At 47.8% G+C, this 17,898-nt stretch overlaps 1 protein-coding gene across 1 annotated transcript in view; it reads left to right on the forward strand.

Moving 5' to 3' along the window:
• Window positions 1-9,588: 9,588 nt before the first annotated feature.
• Tmc7 (transmembrane channel like 7) overlaps window positions 9,589-17,898 on the forward strand; it is a 52,994-nt gene continuing 44,684 nt past the window's right edge. The window contains exon 1 of the mRNA XM_057779569.1: window positions 9,589-9,688. Within this exon, the coding sequence (XP_057635552.1) occupies window positions 9,625-9,688 (64 nt within the window). The 5' untranslated portion in view covers window positions 9,589-9,624. The remainder of the gene's footprint in view (window positions 9,689-17,898) is intronic.

The following is a 17,898-nucleotide window of genomic DNA, read 5'->3' on the forward strand; positions in this document are numbered from 1 at the left end:
AGAGGAAGATAAGCAGCTTGGGGTCTTCTGTTAAAGCAAAAGGAGGCAGAAAAGGGTTGGGGGCAGGGAGAGTAAATTAGCATATGAAAGAAGCCAGCTGGTGGAAGGTCTGAGAACTTCTCCCCTCCAGGAACAAACCTAGCAAGCCCCAGGAGCTCTCCGGAGAGGAGAGGATGGAATTCACATAAATGCCCACGTAGGCTCACCAGCTCAACACACTTCCTACTGGGGGCTGTTGGCACCTCTACCCCTTTCTCAGGCTTCTGGCCCACTTCCACGCTTGAGAAGGTTCTCTTTCTTAAAGCAATTTATTTCTATTTCTTCTACTACGTGTCCCTGGCCTAATTCTTTGTTCTGGGACGCAGAACTCTGCAAAGCTCAGCCTGTGCCCTCTGGACTCAGACCTATACAACACGCAGCTCAGGCCCAGCCCTGATTTGCATGGAGCTGACTAAGATTCTTTGCTTGGCCTGACTGTAAGGCTCCTGGCCACCTCCTAGGCTGGCCTGTATGCTTCCCCATGAAGGTCAGTGTTAGCAGAGAGCCTTGCTCATCAGAAAAGGGGGTCCTAATACCTGGTGTCCCTCACTGAATAGGGCCTCCTTCTTTCTAGACAGAGGTGCCTGTCACCTGATCTATCTGCAGGGACAGCCCCATCAGCTCAGCCTAGCCAGAAACTCTCTTATCTCCCTGTGATGGTTAGATCAGATCGTCAAAGCCGCCCTGATTGGAGTGGGAATCACCTACGGGATTAATTAGAGAAGTACATTCCTGCTGTGCGTGTGATAGATTGCCCACGGGTAGATATTGCAGGTTGATGAGCTCATAACTCGTTGGCATCATTGGGAGGTGGTGGAAGGTGGAGGCGGGCCTTGTGGAAGAAGTAGGACATGGGAACTCTAAGCTGTGCCCTGACCGCTTCCTTATTTACACTATCTCTCTACTTCCTGGCCGCCACGATGTAAGACACCTCTGAAACCTTGAGCCAAACTAAATTCTTCCTTCTTTAAGTTGTTTTGTCCAATATCTGATCAGGGAAACCTAAGAACTCACACAGCCCTGAGATTTCCCTTTATAACTTCCCATCAGCAAGCTCCGCCCTGCTCCTTAGATGCAGATCCCACGCACCCATGTCATATTAGGGATCAAACCCACCCCTCTTCCTGTCTGCAAAATCCAGGTCCAGCTATGATTTAACAGAGAAACAGATACCATTACAGGTATGGTCACGCATACCTGTGATCCCTGAACTTGGGTAATGGAAGTTCAAAACCTGCCTGGGTTACATAGCCAAGCTCTTATCAAAAAGAAGAAAGGGGGAAAAAGATTAGGACACAGAAGCACAGAGAGGCTTAGTCACATGCCTTGGATCACACAGCTAGTGAGTGAAGAGCCAACTGCCAATCCGAGGTTGTCTTCAGCCTGTGAAAAGGATGGCTCCCCTTGATAAAGTTGGGGCAATGACACATAGAACACACTAGTCTCTCCCTAAGGGAGCCCCCGGAGTCGGACAGGCTCCTACAGACACACAAATGTACAGGCATAGCAATAAATACTTAAGAGGGCAGCTGCTGGCTGTGTTGGTGTCCTGCTGTTTGCAACAATAGCCAAGAGGGAGATGCCCTTTTCTCCACTCACAGGCAAGCTTCCCTGCTTGTGTTCTGGGAGGCTTATAGGCCACGAGCAGCCTTCGAGAAACCTCAGAGTCAGCTCCTGCCTGGGGGATTTCAACCAAGTCCTCCCTGGAGACAAGGTGTAGTCAGTGAGAACTGGGGAAAGGATAGTGTGGTTCTTGGTAATGGGCAGAGGCAGAAGTCCTTAGGAGATAAATGTTTTCCAGATGGACCAGAAGTAAATCTGCAGGGTGTGTGTGTGGGTGCCTGGGAAGTGAGGAGGCTTAAGTGTGTAGGAAAGGGGGGGACACATTCCTCCTCTGTCTGTCATGAGGAAATTGAAAGACCCTACAGACCCCCTCCTCAGAACCCGCAGCTAGCAGGCTCCCAGGAGAACGTCCTGTTTGCTTGAAAGATTCTCACCGGGAGAACGTCCTGTTTGCTTGAAAGATTCTCAGGATCGGCAGCTAGCCTGCTCTCGTGAGAGGAAAACAGGATATCTATAAGATAGGACATCTACAAAGCAGGATGACTGCAAAGTAGGATATCTATAAGATAAGAGCAGGATGTCTGCTGCCAGACATCCATGCTGGGAGCGGAAAAACCATTCATGCCCCCCGCCTCATTCCGATAACCACGCTTCTGCTTCTGTAAAACTTGCTTTTGCTGCCCTCTTTCCTATAAAAAAGACCTCCTCCAAGTCTGCAGGCGCTCAAGTCCTCCAAAAGACTTTGCCGCCCGCAGGTACCTGGGTCTACCTAATAAACCTCTTGCAGTTTGCATCCGACCCGTGGTCTCGGCCTGGTCTTTGGGTCCGGGGATCTCCACCTGAGGGAAGGTCCCTACCGGGGTCTTTCAGAAATCACATCCCATAGCAAAAGGCCAGTTACCAGGAGAAAAGTATGCTAATTTACTTAACCCAAGTTTTGTCAACCATACTCCAGAATGAAGACACAAACAACCATGTTGGGTGCTCCTATTAGATTCAGGTACAGTGACAGATGCACAGACATCTCAGCAAATTGCACTCCTGAGGCACTCAGCACTCAAGAGCGGCCCAGCATGCAAGAGGCACCGGGTTGAGTCTGTAGCTTCATGGAGTAGGTGGTGAGTTCCAGCCAACAGACTAATCAGAAGCCAGCAGAGTCCATGTATTCAAATGGACAGAGATCTGTAGGGTATAATGGTACACACCAGTAACCCCACCACTTGGGAGGCTGAACTGCATTGCGAGAGACTGCATAAGGACTGGGCAAGGCTGAGCTGCATAGTGAGATCCTTTCTCAAAAAAGAAAAAAAAAAAAAAAAAAAAAGACGTGAGCTATAGCTCAGCTGGTAGTTTGCCCAGAAGGAATGAAGCCCTGGGTTTGATCCCCACCACCCATAAATATGGGCATGGTGGTGCAAACCTGTAATCCCAGCACTCAGGAATTGGAGCACTCAGGTAGGATGGAAGTTCAAGGTCATCCTAGTCTACACGATGAATTTGAGGTCAGTATGAGGTATGTGAAGCTCTGACCTCCTCTCCTCACAAACCCAAGCAAAACAAACACAAATAAGCCAGTAAAATGAAATGAACAAATACATAATGTTAAAGAGCAATCCCTGAGAGAAAGACACTTCCCTCTTCCACCCATTCATTCCCACACGTCTAGTAAACTTCTTGGCGAACCACTGTGTTGTGGAGATTACTTTAACTATGGGGAGGTGGGTCACATTTGTTTCTGCTGCCTTTGTTAACAATGTGGAGATCTGTTACATTTGTTTACGCTGCATTTTGTTTAATTATGTAAAGATGTGTTGCATCTGTTTCACCTTGCCTACTTAACATACCTGATTGGTCTAATAAAAAGCTGAATGTTCAATAGCTAGGCAGGAGAGAGAGAGGTGGGGCTGGCGGGCAGAGAGAATAAGTAGGCGAGAACTAGGCTTGAGAGAGGAGGAAGAGAAGGACCTGCCTGGGGCCAAACAAAAGACAAGAAGCTGCAGTCAGCCAGTGAAAGTAAGAGATAGGGAAGGAAAGAAAGGTTAAAAAGACCAGAGGCAAAAGGCAGATAAGGAGAGACAGATTAAAATAAGAGCTAAGATAAGGCCTTTCACAACTAATAATAAGTCTCCATGATATGATTTGGGAGCTGGTTGATGGCCCAGAAGAAAAAGTCTAGCACAGCACGGTGACCACACACCATTGCTGTCATGGAACTTCATTCTGTTGTCGTGAGTGGGAATGACAACACTGACAAAATAACCGGGAAAGCATGCGGAGGGGGCGGGGGAGGCGTGGTAGCCTGGCAGAGGTAGGATGGAGTAGCCCATTCCCATGGTGACGGGCAGGATATAGACATCTTGGACCCTGAACTGGTCCTGTGTTAAAACTTCTAAAGGCCTGCCCTAGTGACCTACCAGCACCAGCCAGGCCCCACCTCCTAAAGGTTACCCCAAAATAGTCACATCACCCCAAAATCCCAGCCTAGTGAGACTGACCTTCCACCCTTTGTATACTCCAGCACCTCTGGAGCTCACAAAGGACAGGGACAGAATAGCACCCAGTTCAAGTCTCAGATGAGGGTCTATTGTCATTCCCCATGTCCTTCTTCTACGAGGGAACCTCCGCGGCTTTGTCTTGAGGATCTTTCCCGGGTTGTCATAGCTGCTCCGATGATGACTGTAATGGCCACTGTGCTTGGAGGATAGCGTTTCTGGGGGAAACACACCAATGCTGCACCTACAGATGGGCAGTGAAGACCGAGACTCCAAGTGGCTCATCCTCAGAAGCAATTTGAGACTAAATCCTAAGTGCTCTTCTTCTTATAACATACGTGGTGTTGTGCTCCTGGAAAACCAAAGGAAGCAGAAATACCAAAGGGTTGTTTATGCAATGCAGGCTCATGGCTCATTTTTTTCTATTATGCATATTTGTGTATGTAGGGGTGGGTAGGTATGTGCATGTGAGTACAGGTGCCTGCAGCAGCCAGAGGTGCCCAGTTCCTCCTGGAAGTGGGGTTCCTGCGAGCTGCCTGATGCAGGTGCCGAGAACCAAACAACTGTACGTGGCAAGGACACTACGTGTTCTTAATTATTGAGCCCTCTCTAGAACTAAATGACTGTACTCAGCAAGAACGTGAACTGTATGTGCTCTTAATCATTGAGCCCCCTCTCCAGCCCCTGCTAACCTATTTATGTGAATTCTGTGTGTCTGTGTGTATCTGCCATATACACGTGTGTACCCTTGGAGATCAGAAGGGGATGTTGGATCCCATGGAGCTGGAGCTACAGCCAACTGTGAGCTCCCTTACAGGGGTGCTGAGAACCAAACCTGAGTCATCTGAAGAGTGGTAGGCACTGTCAACAGAAGTGCCATCTCTGCAGTCATTGGTTCAGGTTTTTCTTACCAACTTCCTGGGACGCAGGATGGCTGTTGTGTGGGATAGGATGACCTCTCAATTGGTGCTGGAGTCAACCCTGGCTCCATCCTTCAGATCAAAAGCTTTTCTAGCTCATCAGGGATCTCAAACTACCCCCAGCAGGAGTCACCCCAGCCTGACATCATGGCCCAAGCCCATGTGTTATGCAGACGTACAAACCAAGGACCCCCTGGGGGAGGTGATTGAATTTTGACTGCACAACTGCTGAGCAGTTGGGGTGGTCTATTATTGTTAAGTGCATTAATGATTATTTGAAAAAGTATATGCTAGGTGTCTTCCATTTGTCTATTGAGAGTCTAGTCAAGGAAACAGAGCTAAAGTCTGTGCATCTGACAAGAGGTTTCAAACTATTTGACCTCCAGCTGGGCGTGGTGGCAGCGTGCCTGTCATCCTAGCATTTGGGAGACGGAGGCAGGGGAATTTGTTAGTTTGAAGCCAGCCTGAGATACAGAGTGAGACCTTGTCTGTAGTGTGTGCTTGTAATCACAGTCTCGGGAGCAGAGACAGAAAGATCGCTGGGGCTCCCGGTTGGTCAGTCTAACTGAATCCTTTGCCACTGAGAAACAGTCATGAAAAGAGATTCATGGAAGGCCAGGTGGTACCCTTAAATCATGGAACACTAACCAAGCCTCTGTGGCTATCCACAGGAGGTTTTGCCTCCCTATAAGGAGTAGTAGGGCAGGAGAGATGGCTCGGTGGTTAAGAGCACTGACTGCTCTTCCAAAGGTCCTGAGTTCAATTCCCAGCAATCACATGGTGGCTCACAACCATCTGTAATGAGATCTGGCGCCCTCCTCTGGCTTGTGGGCATACATGGAGGCAGAATGTTGTATACATAATAAATAAATAAATCAAAAAAAAAAAAAGAGTAGTTTTCAGAGCTTGAACACTAGAGGAGAAAAGTCGGAGGAGATGGACACACAGCAGGTCCTGACCATATGCATTAAGCTCCCCACATATCCCTAAACTTTGAAATGGCTGAGTCAATAAGGGTGGCCCTGACTTTACCACAGTGTGGTGGTTTCAGTGAGAATGGCTCTCTTAGGCTCCTACGGCTGAGTACTTGGTCCCCAGTTGGTGGACTATTTGAGAAGGATTAGGAGGTGTGGTCTTGTTGGAGGAGTTGTGTTACTGGGGGCAGATTTTGAGGCTTCACAAGACTTGTGCCATTTGTAATAAACCCTCTCTGCCTCCTGCTTGTAGATCCAGATGTGTGCTCTCAGCTGTTCCAGCTGCCCCCTGCCTGCTATCTCCATCCTGCCATCACAGACTCTAACCCTCTGGAACTATAAACCCAAACAAACTTGTAGAATATTATTTTAAGGTGTGTTACATTTGTTTATGCTCTGGTGCATTTGTTTAATGATGTGAAGATCATTAAAGCCCTTGTTTATACTGTATTTGTCTAACTCTGTGAAGCTGTGATTCTTTGCCTGTCTAAAACACCTGATGGTCTAATAAAGAACTGAACAGTCAATAGCGAGGCAGGAGAAAGGATGGCCATGGCTGGCAGGCAGAGAGAATAAGTAGAAGGTGAAATTTGGAAAAGGAGAAACAAGAGAACAAGGAGAGGAGAATACTAGGGGCCAGGTACCCAGACAGGGAGTAAGAAGCAAAGAAAGCTATACAGAAATGAGAAAGTGAAAAGCCCAGAAGCAAAAGATAGATGGAATAATTTAAGAAAAGCTGGCTAGAAACAAGCCAGGTATTTATAAGAAAGAATAAAAATCTGTAATGATTTATTTGGGAGTGGGGTGGCAGGTCCCCCCAAAAACCAAGAGTAAAAAAAAAATAACTACACAAATGCTTACTTATTTTTTGGTTGTGGTATTTTATTACAGTGATAAAAATGTAACTAATACAAGGTGGAAAGCTTCCAAGGTGTGAAATCCGAGGTGACCTCTACCCTCCACATGCCTGTTCATAAGCACCTGCATACACACATACTGTGCACACACAAATGGTAATGATGACTAAATCTCATTTTCTTTCCTTTCTCCTTCCTTCCCCCCTCCCTCCCTCCCTCCCTCCCTCCCCCTCCCTCCCTCCCTCCCTCCCTCCCTCCCTCCCTCCCTCCCTTTTTTGATTTTTGACACAGGGTTCCACCATGCAAGCTGACCTCAAACAACCACACCCAGCTCAGGAATTTCTATTTCTTTTTTTTTTTTTAATATTTATTTATTTATTATGTGTACAGCATTCCTTCCATGTATGCCCGCAAGCCAGAAGGGGGCACCAGGTCTCATTACAGATGGTTGTGAGCCACCATGTGGTTGCTGGGAATTGAACTCAGGACCTCTGGAAGAGCAGTCAGTGCTCTTAACCACTGAGCCATCTCTCCAGCCCCAGGAATTTCTATTTCTTTATTACAAATGCAGTTGTCTGGAAGAGATGACAGTGAAGCCAGGCGTGGTGGCACACATTTGCAATCCCAGCACTTGGGAGGTGGAGGCAAAAATTCAAGGCCATCCTTGGTAGTGTAATGAGTTCCAGGTTGGCCTGGGTTAATGAAACTTCAAAAACAAAAAATAGCAAACTCTCTAGGGGCTGGAGAGATGGCTAAGAAACCAAGAACACTGAATTTGAATCTGGTTTTGATTCCCAGCACCCACATGGAAGCTCACATCTGTCTGCAATTCCATTTCCAGGGGATCCGATACCCTCTTCTGGCTTCCATGGGCATCAGGCACACACATTGTATACAGACATATATGAAGACAAAACATCCATATTCATAAATTAGAACTTAAAATTAACTAGAAATAATGAAAAGAGAAGGAAGTTGGAAAAAGAAGAAAAACAGTAGGAGATAGATTGCTGTTTGAGAAGGAATGGCTCAGGCTCTGGGGATGAGGCTGTAATTTATACCCGTGCACTCTTTGCTGCAGTAGTATAGCTCACTTTTCTTATTTGTTTTAAGATAGGCTGGACTTGAACTCATAATAGTCCTGTCCCTGTCTCTAAAGCCCTGGGGTTTTGAGCCTGAGTCACCATGCCAGGCATTTTTTTTTAAAGCAATGCTAATATCCTGTATTAATCATCCACTAAGACAGAGAAACTACAAGGACAGAAACCGTGTAAACATCCAAAGGCCACTATCTAAGTGACAAGGGAGGAAGGAGGCACAGCATAAGAAAATGTACCAGGGCTGCAAAGGGCACAGGGAGGGAAGCTGGGTGACCGTCAAACAGCCATAATGACCCTGCCTGGATAACTTCACTGCCTTCACTGCCGTTGCTAAAGGCTTCCAGTGCCAGCTGGCGTCTGAGCCTCTTAGTAATTCCTAAAATAGAACTTCTTGCTCTGCCTTGTTGCCACCTGCCTGCTCCTCCTACCCCTCCCACTCTTTTCCTCTATTTTGATGAAGTTTCTATGTTGCCCCAGCTGGCCTTGAGTTCTTGCGCTCAAGCAACCTTCTGGCCTCAGCCTCCTGAGAAGGCGGAACAGCAACTGCACCCATTAAGTCTCATTCCTTTCCTGTCCCCTCTTTTCCTCTGAAACTGGATATATAGACCAGGCTGGCTCAAATTCACAGGTATCTGTCTGCCTCTGTATCCCAAGATCTTCTTTAAGAGCTATTTTTATTTATGCATAGATGAGTGTTTGTGTGGATAGATGCCATGTGCATGCAGGTGCCTGTGTAGGTTAGGAGAGGGTGTCGGATCGCCGGGAGCTGGAGTTCAGGGTGGTTGTGGGTGCTGGGAATTGAACTCTAACCCTCCGGAAGAGTAGGAAGTGTTCTTAACCAATGAACCTTCTCTCAAGCCCCACTTTATTTTTTAAAAGACAATTATCCAAATTTCATTTATTTACATATTTATTTTGTGTCTGTATGCATGCAGGGGGATTGAATCGGTCTGTCTTCCACCATGTGGATTCCGAGGTTAGAACTCAGGCAGTCAGGCTTGGCGGCAAGCACCTTTACCTGCTGAGTCATCTCACCGGCCCCACTCATTACCTTTAATTTTATGTTTTAACTGCATATGAACATAGGTATGGGGTGTAGGTGGAATGAGAATGTTTCTAAGACAAGCATATGTAGCAAATCCTCCTCCACCTGCCCTCCCCACCCCAGTAACCACGCAAGAGAGTTAACTGCACCCTCTAGAGAGCTATTTACAAACACATTGAAATTTGGTGCAAGGCACATTACTGTCTTAGTTATTATGCGTGTGTCTACAAACACACACACACACACACACATAGATGAACCCAAATGGCAACGTTCCACACTTTCCGTGTCCTTGCTACCAAATGACAATTTACCACAATGGTATTTGTAATCCAAGCATTTGGGAGGTGGAGGCAGATTAGGAGTTCAAATCTAGGTCTCAGAGTACAATAAGAGTGAGTGAGGGAAGTGGAAGGGGAGGGGAGGGAGCGAAAGAGAGGGAACACTGGGAAGGAGGCAAGGGGAAGGGAGGGGGCAAGGAGAAGGGGAGAAAGAAGAGGGAGAGGCTCCCGGAGGTATCTGGTCACCACCCCGCGCCCGTGGGAACGGCCCCGCCCGCCTCTGTGACGTCATCCGGAACCCGACGAGGCGGGGCGGCTGGCCCAGGCGGCTGGAGGGTCCTCGCGGAGCCAAGATGAGCGAGGGCAGCGCGGGCGACCCAGGTCGCGGGTCCAGCCGGCAGCGAGCCACACACCCAGGTAGGACTCGGCGGGACCGTGCGCTCGGGAAGGCGGGGTGGCTGCCCTGGTCCCCAGAAGGGGACCGCTGCGGGGAAAACGGTGGGCAGTGGACCTGCGGGACGGGGAGGCTCCCCTCGCCCTGTCTACAGAGCTGGGGAGGCAGTCCTCACTTTCCATACGATGACCCTCGGACCCAGGCCAGCCTCTAGTTCGCCACGGTATCTCTTCTGTAAAGAGACTGTGACAACCTGCCTGCCCTACAGGCTGACCTCGAGCCGCCTGCCCCTGGATATTCTCTTTAGATCCACTTGGAAGCCATTCCGTCTCTGGTCTTTATTGCTGTGTGAATTTTACCAAGTGACTTGCCCTCTCTAAAGCTCAGATTGGCTGAGAAACAGTGAAATATTAATAAATGCCCCCACATAGCCTCAGTTATAGTGAGACAGTAGTCAATGGTATCAGGGAGATTTTCTTTTTCTGTTAAACATACAGTCAGTTTATACAGCGTCCTAAGATTTTATAGAAATGTGTAAAGACACCGCCCAGTAGATACAATAGAGCTGCTAAGCCCCTCAGGCAGGCTTCCTAGTAGTTTGTATTTATTTTGTTTCTGCCCTGAGCCAGACTTCGCAATGAGATCTGTAGGCTGAGTTTCAGTGTGAGATTGTATCTACCAAGGCAAAGCTTAGCATGCAGCAAGACATAGATATCAGCGTTGGGACCTTCGCTTTGGATTGTTTTCAACATCAAGAAGAAAGACCCTGATCCTGGGACAATGCTTTGGAATCAGGGAAAAAAAAATATTCAGGCGAGGCACTATGATCGTTTTTTCTCGCTTGGTCCCAGCATTGTTGATGTCAGCTTCGTTTCAGCCTTCCGGTAGCAGTCAGAGACTGCAGTGTGGCTGGCTTAGAGTCCCCCAGTGAGGGGCGGGGGTGTGTCTCCTGGTAGAGTTTTCTGGCCTTGTATGAAGTTCCAGAATTCCGTTCCTGCACTGTGAACGCCAAGTGTCTTGTGGCTGGTTCCTTCTGACCTTCCTCTTATCCCAGCACATGCTACACCGTTGCCATTCCTCTCTTCTCTGATCAGGAGAGTGGAAGGGCCACTAAGCAACTGTTGGGCCCCTATAGTTGAACCATTTCTCCAACCCCTTGGGTATGTACATGTTTTTGCTTGATTTGTAATACTGGGGATTGGTCCCAGGGTCTCACACACGTGAGAGAAGAACCTTCCCTCAGAACTACATTCCCCAGCCTTCTTTTATATGTTAAGTTTTTTGGTTGTTGTTTTATTGTTGTTTGTTTTTTTGGGTTTTTTTTGTTTGTTTGTTTTTTGGATACTATCTTGTGTAATTCAGGCTGGCCTTGGACTCCTGCCTCTACCTCCTGACCACTACCTCTGGTTTTGCTTGTTTTTAAATTTTGAGACATTGCTCGCTATGCTGCCCAGGCTGGCCTTCAACTTACGACCTGACCTGCCCTGCCCTGCCCTGGCATTCTGGGATACAGGTTCATACTACCAGTCCCAAGCAGATGCTGATTTCTGACCTCCTAATCTAGCAGCATGAAGTGGAGTCTCTTTGGAAAAGGAACCCACAGTGGAATGGTGGGCTGTATATAAGCAGTGCTTCTCTGGCCAGGCCTTAGAGGGTGCAGACAGGAGTGAGCCATCTGGAGGTCTCTGCCACCTGAATTCATACAGTAAGGTTGTGGTCAGGGACACCTGGATTTGCAGTTGCCTGCACCTTTGACTAGGGCTAGAGGGTCCTTTCTACCATGTCCTGATCATGTGGGGTAACCCAGCTTTGCTGGCAGGGGCCTCGCTTCCTCTCTGTCTGGGCCTCCTTTATGCTTCCCCTTAACATGACCCGTGTCCTCCCCTGAGCAGCTGTCTCCAGAAGAGCAGCCTGGAAGCTGAAGTGTCCCATGTCCATTCTTGAAGTTCACACTGTGTTTCTGCAGTGACTCCTCGGACACGCAGGTCTCCTTGTGCAGCGTGCAGCGTGCTGGGTTTGGATGTGAGCATCCAGATGTTGGGAACATGGCTCTCAGGGGCTGTGGCAATGCTACAAAATGTTGACTGTTGTTATTTAAGGCTGTGCTTCCTTGTGCCACCGGGCTTCTGGAAGGTGGCCTCAGTGCTCATCAGTGCCTGGCACACTCTGATGGTAGTGTCTGCACTACCTTCTCTGTTGGTTCCCGTTTCCATGCTCATTCCTCCCACGCCCACCTGATGGTACTGTCCTGCTCTAGCCCCCGTCCCTCCGCCTTGGGGACCATGACCTACCTTAAAAGATACATACATTTCTTCTCTTCCTTCAGGGTCACTTATTCCCAGAAGCTCTCCTTGACTGCCTCTCCCAGGCTGGGCTCTGTCCCTACCATGTGCTCTTTTGGCCCCTGGCTTCCCCTGAGAGGGAGGGGTTCTTCCTATACCTGGCTTAATTCATTTTTGTTTTGTTTCAGATAGTTTATTATGCAGCGTAGGCCTGCCTGGGACTCACTATGTAGACCTGGCTGGCCTCGAACTCACAGAGATCTGCCTCTCTCGCCTTGCAGATGCTAGGAGTAAAGGCATAGGCTACCATGCCCAGCTGTGTTAGCAGCATTTAAGTGTTCTCTATTTTTCTTCATTTCCTTTGCATGGATTCTGTTAAAACTAGGCAATCCTGAAAGATTGGCCCAACCCCAGACAATGGGGCAGTAGGGGAAGACACAGTCACCACCCGTGTTAGTGTAAAAATGAGGTGAACATCCTGTCCCGTGTGCTTGCTCACCCAGTTTGGGTCTTGGTGCATCCTTTCTACAAAAAGGCTTGTCTTGCCAAGCTGCTTTGTCCATACACCCCTCTGTGTGGTCATTTCTTCCTAATCTTCTCTCCCCTTTCCCTCTCTCTCTCCTCCTTTCGTCCCTCCTTTTCTCTTTCCTTCATGGAGGTTTGGTCACACATGTTCAGCTGCTGTTTCTCAGCATGGAGTGATGCAGAAGCATGTCCCCCCCCCCCGTGAGAACTCACTCTGCACACCTCCATCCCCAGTGATAACCCACTCTGTATGTCCCCATCCCCAATGAGAACCCACTCTGCTATTCAGGAAGAATAAGGAGAAAGCTCTTTAGTGATAGACTCACCCTGCCCTTACTGATGTCCGAAGAGAGCTAACCTGGAGCAGGAGGTCTTTTTTATTAACTTACACATTTGAGGCTTATATATTCCACATACGCTGTCATCCTTAATTCTTTTAGTTCAGCCCCAGGTCATACTTTGAACAATTTAAACAGAGATGGGAAATTGAAGTCCGGCCACTTGGGCAAATGGGAGAGTTACATAGCAGAGATATTACCAGGATTTTTTTTTTTCTGAGACAAGGTTTCTCTGTAGCTTTGGAGCCTGTCTTGTAGACCAGGCTTGCTTCGAACTCACAGAAATCTGCCTGCCTCTGCCTCCCAAGTGCTGGGATTAAAGGCCATCATCCTGGTGCCAGGATCATTTCTTTTTTTAAATATATTTATTTGTTTTTTTATGTATACAATATTCTGTCTGTGTGTATGCCTGCGGGGCACCAGACCCCATTACAGATGGCTGTGAGCCACGATGTGGTTGCTGGGAATTGAACTCAGGACCTTTGGAAGAACAGGCAATGCTCTTAACCTCTGAGCCATCTCTCCAGCCCCCGCCAGGATCATTTCTTAACCAGTGTTGTTCTGTTTGAAAGTCTGTTACCAGACCTTGCCCACCTGACAGAACTGTGCTTCTCTAGGTAAGAACTCAGGGGACTGAACTGCAGACCAGACCTTCATGATGGTTGCAGACCTGCTCTGGCCTTAGGGACGTGTTCTTTGCCACAACCCTACACTTCAATTATGCCATGAATTTTTTTTCTTCCTGCAGTTTTTAGCGAGACTGCACTACTTTGCTCCAGTCTGGAGGCAGTGCTCCTTCGGCTAAGTTCCACTTTGTGTAATTTATATTTCCTAAGCAAGTTAATCCTTTATAGCATCGATTTTACTACTTAAAGTTTCTCCCACCTCAGGAGAAGGATCTGACCAGCTCTGACTGGTTCCAGTGTATTTCCATCACCTCCATCCCTCAATCCCTTCCCCCTCCCCAGTCTCACGCAACCAGCCCACTTCTACCTCTGTCTGTGGTTCTCCCATCCTGACATGGTTGTGAGTGCTTAGTGGCTTTCTCTAAGCATGACATCAGAATTCATCCATGGTCACATGACACAGTGCTTCTGTCCTTTTGATGGGTGACTAATACTCCATTGCCAGTGGGTCACATTTGTGCATGCTCACATCCATGGGCTTCTGGGCTGACTCAGCTCTTGGGGCCCTGTGGATGGGGTTGCTCAGTCCACATGTGCACAGTTTTCTTATTGTTGGAAAATCTTGCCTTCTCCCTTCTTTTCCTCCTGTATTTTGGGCAGAGTCTTCGAGTGTAGCTCGATCTAGCCTTGCACCTGCCTTCTTCCTGTCTCTGTCATCCAGTGCTGGCACTTTAGGTGTGTACTACGCCTAGCTCCATCAAAAATCCAGGGTGACCTCTCTATTTTGCTGTTTAGATGGTGAAGCCCCATGGGATCACCCCTGGAGAACTGTGAGGCACATCAAGGCTGTGTGTGAGCTATGCTAATAGGCCAGGCAGGGCCCCCAGCTTTTCAGGGGTCACCGGGCAGCTCCCCTCTCGAGAACAAACAGAGCACCTGTCAAAACACAGGTGGAGTCCTTCCAGACACCCAGACAGCCTGGGGAGATTAAAGTCAACTTTCTTCTGCCTTGGGGACAGAGGATGCCAGTTTTCATCACTGACTTTGAGCAAGAGAAGTTGTTTGTGTGTGTCTTGCCCAGTAGCTGGGACGTGAGATTCTGAGGACAATACTTGGGGATATTGTCCCAGCGCCCTGACTGCACTATGTGGTGTTTTGCTTGGTCTTTGACTAACAGCCCAAGGTTTGGGACATGTCCATTGTGCCCAGGCTTCTGCAGATACACCGTCAGGCATTTGCACGAATTTAAAACTGCTCTTCCACTTGAGTCAAGTCTACTATACCACAATAAACACGAAGACAAATAGCCATTGGCCTGTGGTGTTTGTCTTCCCTTATCTGCTGAGCCCACTCATCCGGTGAATGACCCCACTGCTTCTAGGTGTCTGAAGAGGGTGGAATGTTCTGAACCAGGCTGGCAATTACTTGAGCCTTTTTTCAGTCAGAACTTCAGTCAGGGTTCTCATGGGGACTGGTTCTCTTGAGCTATTTTTGCCCCTCTGTCTGGAGGAGCCCAGCTCTGTCCAGCAACAGTGACCCAGATTAGAGGTGGCTTTCTTTGTGTTTTCAGGAAGTGAAAACATTGGATGGATAAAAGGGGGAAATGTCTTTGCAGGGGTGTGACTCTGTTGCAGGCTGGCTGCTCTCTCCCAAGGAAGATTGTTTGGGTCTGGGACCACACAGTCAAGCTAGGCTGTGCACTTGGGCTTCCCTCCCAGAAGTAGAAGGATGGAGATGGTGCCTGCTCTAGTCAAGCCCTTGGACTGACCCCTGAGAGCCAGCCTGCAAGAGACAGGCCACAGAATTCCAGGTCAAGGGAGTAAGCAATGGACAGAAGGATGGGAAGAAAATCCAAGGGAACCTAACTGCTGGGAAAGAAATTACACAAAGGCTTGGGGTGGGGGAGGAGAGTAGTGCCAGCTCAGATGTGAAGTGACTCTGAGCTGAGGCAGGAGGACATAAAGAGAAGTGTTTGGGAGCCTTTGGTGGCAACGTAAGTGGGAGGAGCCTTCAGGAAGAGGGTACCTGTGGAATATTCCTTTACACTATGTGAATATATGTCTCTGTGATAGGTTTGATAAAGAAGTTGACTGGCCAATAGCTGAACAGAATAAAATTAGGTGGGAGAGCCCAACTGAGAATGTGGGGGGGGGGGGAGAGAAAGGCTGAGTCTGTGAAGTCACAAGCAGATGCGGAGAGAAGCAAGATGGGCATGTTGAACTGAGAAAAGGTACCAAGCCATGTGGTGTCGGGGACCAGCCTCGACAAAAATACCTCTTGCCAGGGTAGAAGCATCGGGATTTGGGAATATAGTAAAGAATATGAAGATGAGAATGAAAATAATAAAACAGAGAAACATATAGGATAGTATCGGGAGGGAATTCCAGTGAATACTGAAATTTGCTTATGTTTAATTTCCAACTGCTTAAGATACCCCTCATCCTGAGCTGGGCTGTGGTGATGTGCACCTTTAATCCCAGCACTCGGTAGGCAGAGGCAGGCAGATCTCTGTGAGTTTGAGGCCAGACTAGTCTATAAGAGCTAGTTCCAGAATAGGCTCCAAAGCTACAGAGAAACCCTGTCTCGAAAAACAAACAAACAAACAAAAGAGAGAGAGAGAGAGAGAGAGACCCTTACTCCAAAGCTAGGAGTAAGACAAAAACTGCATTAACATGATACAAAGAAATGAACAGACCAGTTGATGTAGTGGGCTCCATCCACAGTTAAACATTCTGCTGCTAGAACAAAGCAAGTCACACACACCTTAGACAGTAACATTCTGTAGGCAAACCACAAACCAATCCCTGGGTGGAATCCAAAGTTATCTCCATAAAGAAACTGGACCCTTAGTTGGCTCGTAAGATTCTTGTTTGAGGTAGGAACACACTTCTGGAGTACAAGGTCTGCCTGTGAGCCACACCTGTTGACAATAACCTTGAGAGAGTATAACTGCTTTACACCTAGGTGGGACCTTTGTTTGAGGCAGAAACACAATAATCTTGAAGGAACTAGAGTTAAGTTCCCACTCTGACCTTTGATCAATGTGGAATTAGGCTCATATTTTCGGGCAAAGCATAAGTAAGAAATAGGGATTGATTTAAATGTAAGAGTTAGGTGGTAACAAGCCTGAGCTGTTAGTCAAGCATTTATAATTAATATTTAGCCTGTGATTACTTGTGAACAACTTGTGGGACAGAAGCTTCTTCCTACAGAGGAACCTAAAGGGCAGAATGCAGGAGGGCTAGTTAAGAAATAGAGAGGGAGGCGGATCTCTGTGAGTTCGAGACCAGCCTGGTCTACAAGAGCTAGTTCCAGGACAGGCTCCAAAACCACAGAGAAACCCTGTCTCGAAAAACCAAAAAAAAAAAAAAAAAAAAAAAAAAGAAATAGAGAGGGGTGGGCACAGAAGGTGGAGTCAGGAGGACCAAGAGTTCAAGGTCATTCTCAGAAAAATAGCCAGTTTGATGCTAGCCTGGGCTACGTGAAACTTTGTCTCAAAAGGCAAAGGAGAGTTGGTGAGGTGGCTCAGTGAGCAAAGATGCTCGTCAGCCAAGCCTGGTGACCTGGGTTTGATCTCTGGGGTTCACATGGCGGAGGGAGAGGACTCCTCAAACTTCTCTATTGAGCTCCGTGGTGGTCTTCTTACCTCCATATGCATGTGCCCCCTGGTTTACCCACCTGCACACAGCAGGTAAATGTAATTTTAGAGACCAAACTTAAACAAAATAGGGGAAGAGCTAAGCAAGGCAGCTGTGACTAGTCGGCTGGAAGCAGAGGAATGGGGAGTGTAGTTGCTTTTTTCACTCTTTGGGGGTCTGCCACCTGGTTCCCAAATAAATACAGTCTTATTACTTATGAATGCCCGGCCTTAGCTTGGCTGGTTTCTAGCCAGCTTTTCTTAAATTATTCCATCTACCTCTATGCCTCTGGACTTTTACCTTTCTCTATTCTGTATTTCCTTCTTCTTTCTCTGTTGCTGGCTGGATGCCTGGTCCCTGGTGTCCTCTCCTTTTCACGATCCCTTCTCTTCTCTTCCTATTTAGTCTCTACCAGCCCTGCCAATCCTTTATCCCGCCTACCTATTAGCCATTCAGCTCTTTATTAGAACAATCATGTGTTTTACACAGGCAAAGTAACACAACTTCAGAGTTAAACAAATGCAACATAAAAGAATGCATCACATCTTTGCATCATTAAACAATGTTCCACAGCATAAACAAATGTAACACATCTTCACCTAATAGTCCACAGCAGGGTAGTGCTGAAGCTTAGAGGCCATCCTTGGCTGCATAGCGAGGTTCTGGGTTCTGCCTCTCCAACAGAGGGAGGTGGAAGAGTGGGAGAGAGGAAGGAAGGGAGGACCAAGAAAACATGAGAAAGGACCCTCCTCCACCGCATACACTTCTGGTTCTGATTGCTGTCCCTCACTGGCTGACACCCAGGTCTAGAGCACTGCCCTCTC

The sequence above is a fragment of the Chionomys nivalis genome, chromosome 8 (genome assembly GCF_950005125.1).
Source record: "Chionomys nivalis chromosome 8, mChiNiv1.1, whole genome shotgun sequence".
NCBI lineage: Eukaryota > Metazoa > Chordata > Mammalia > Rodentia > Cricetidae > Chionomys > Chionomys nivalis.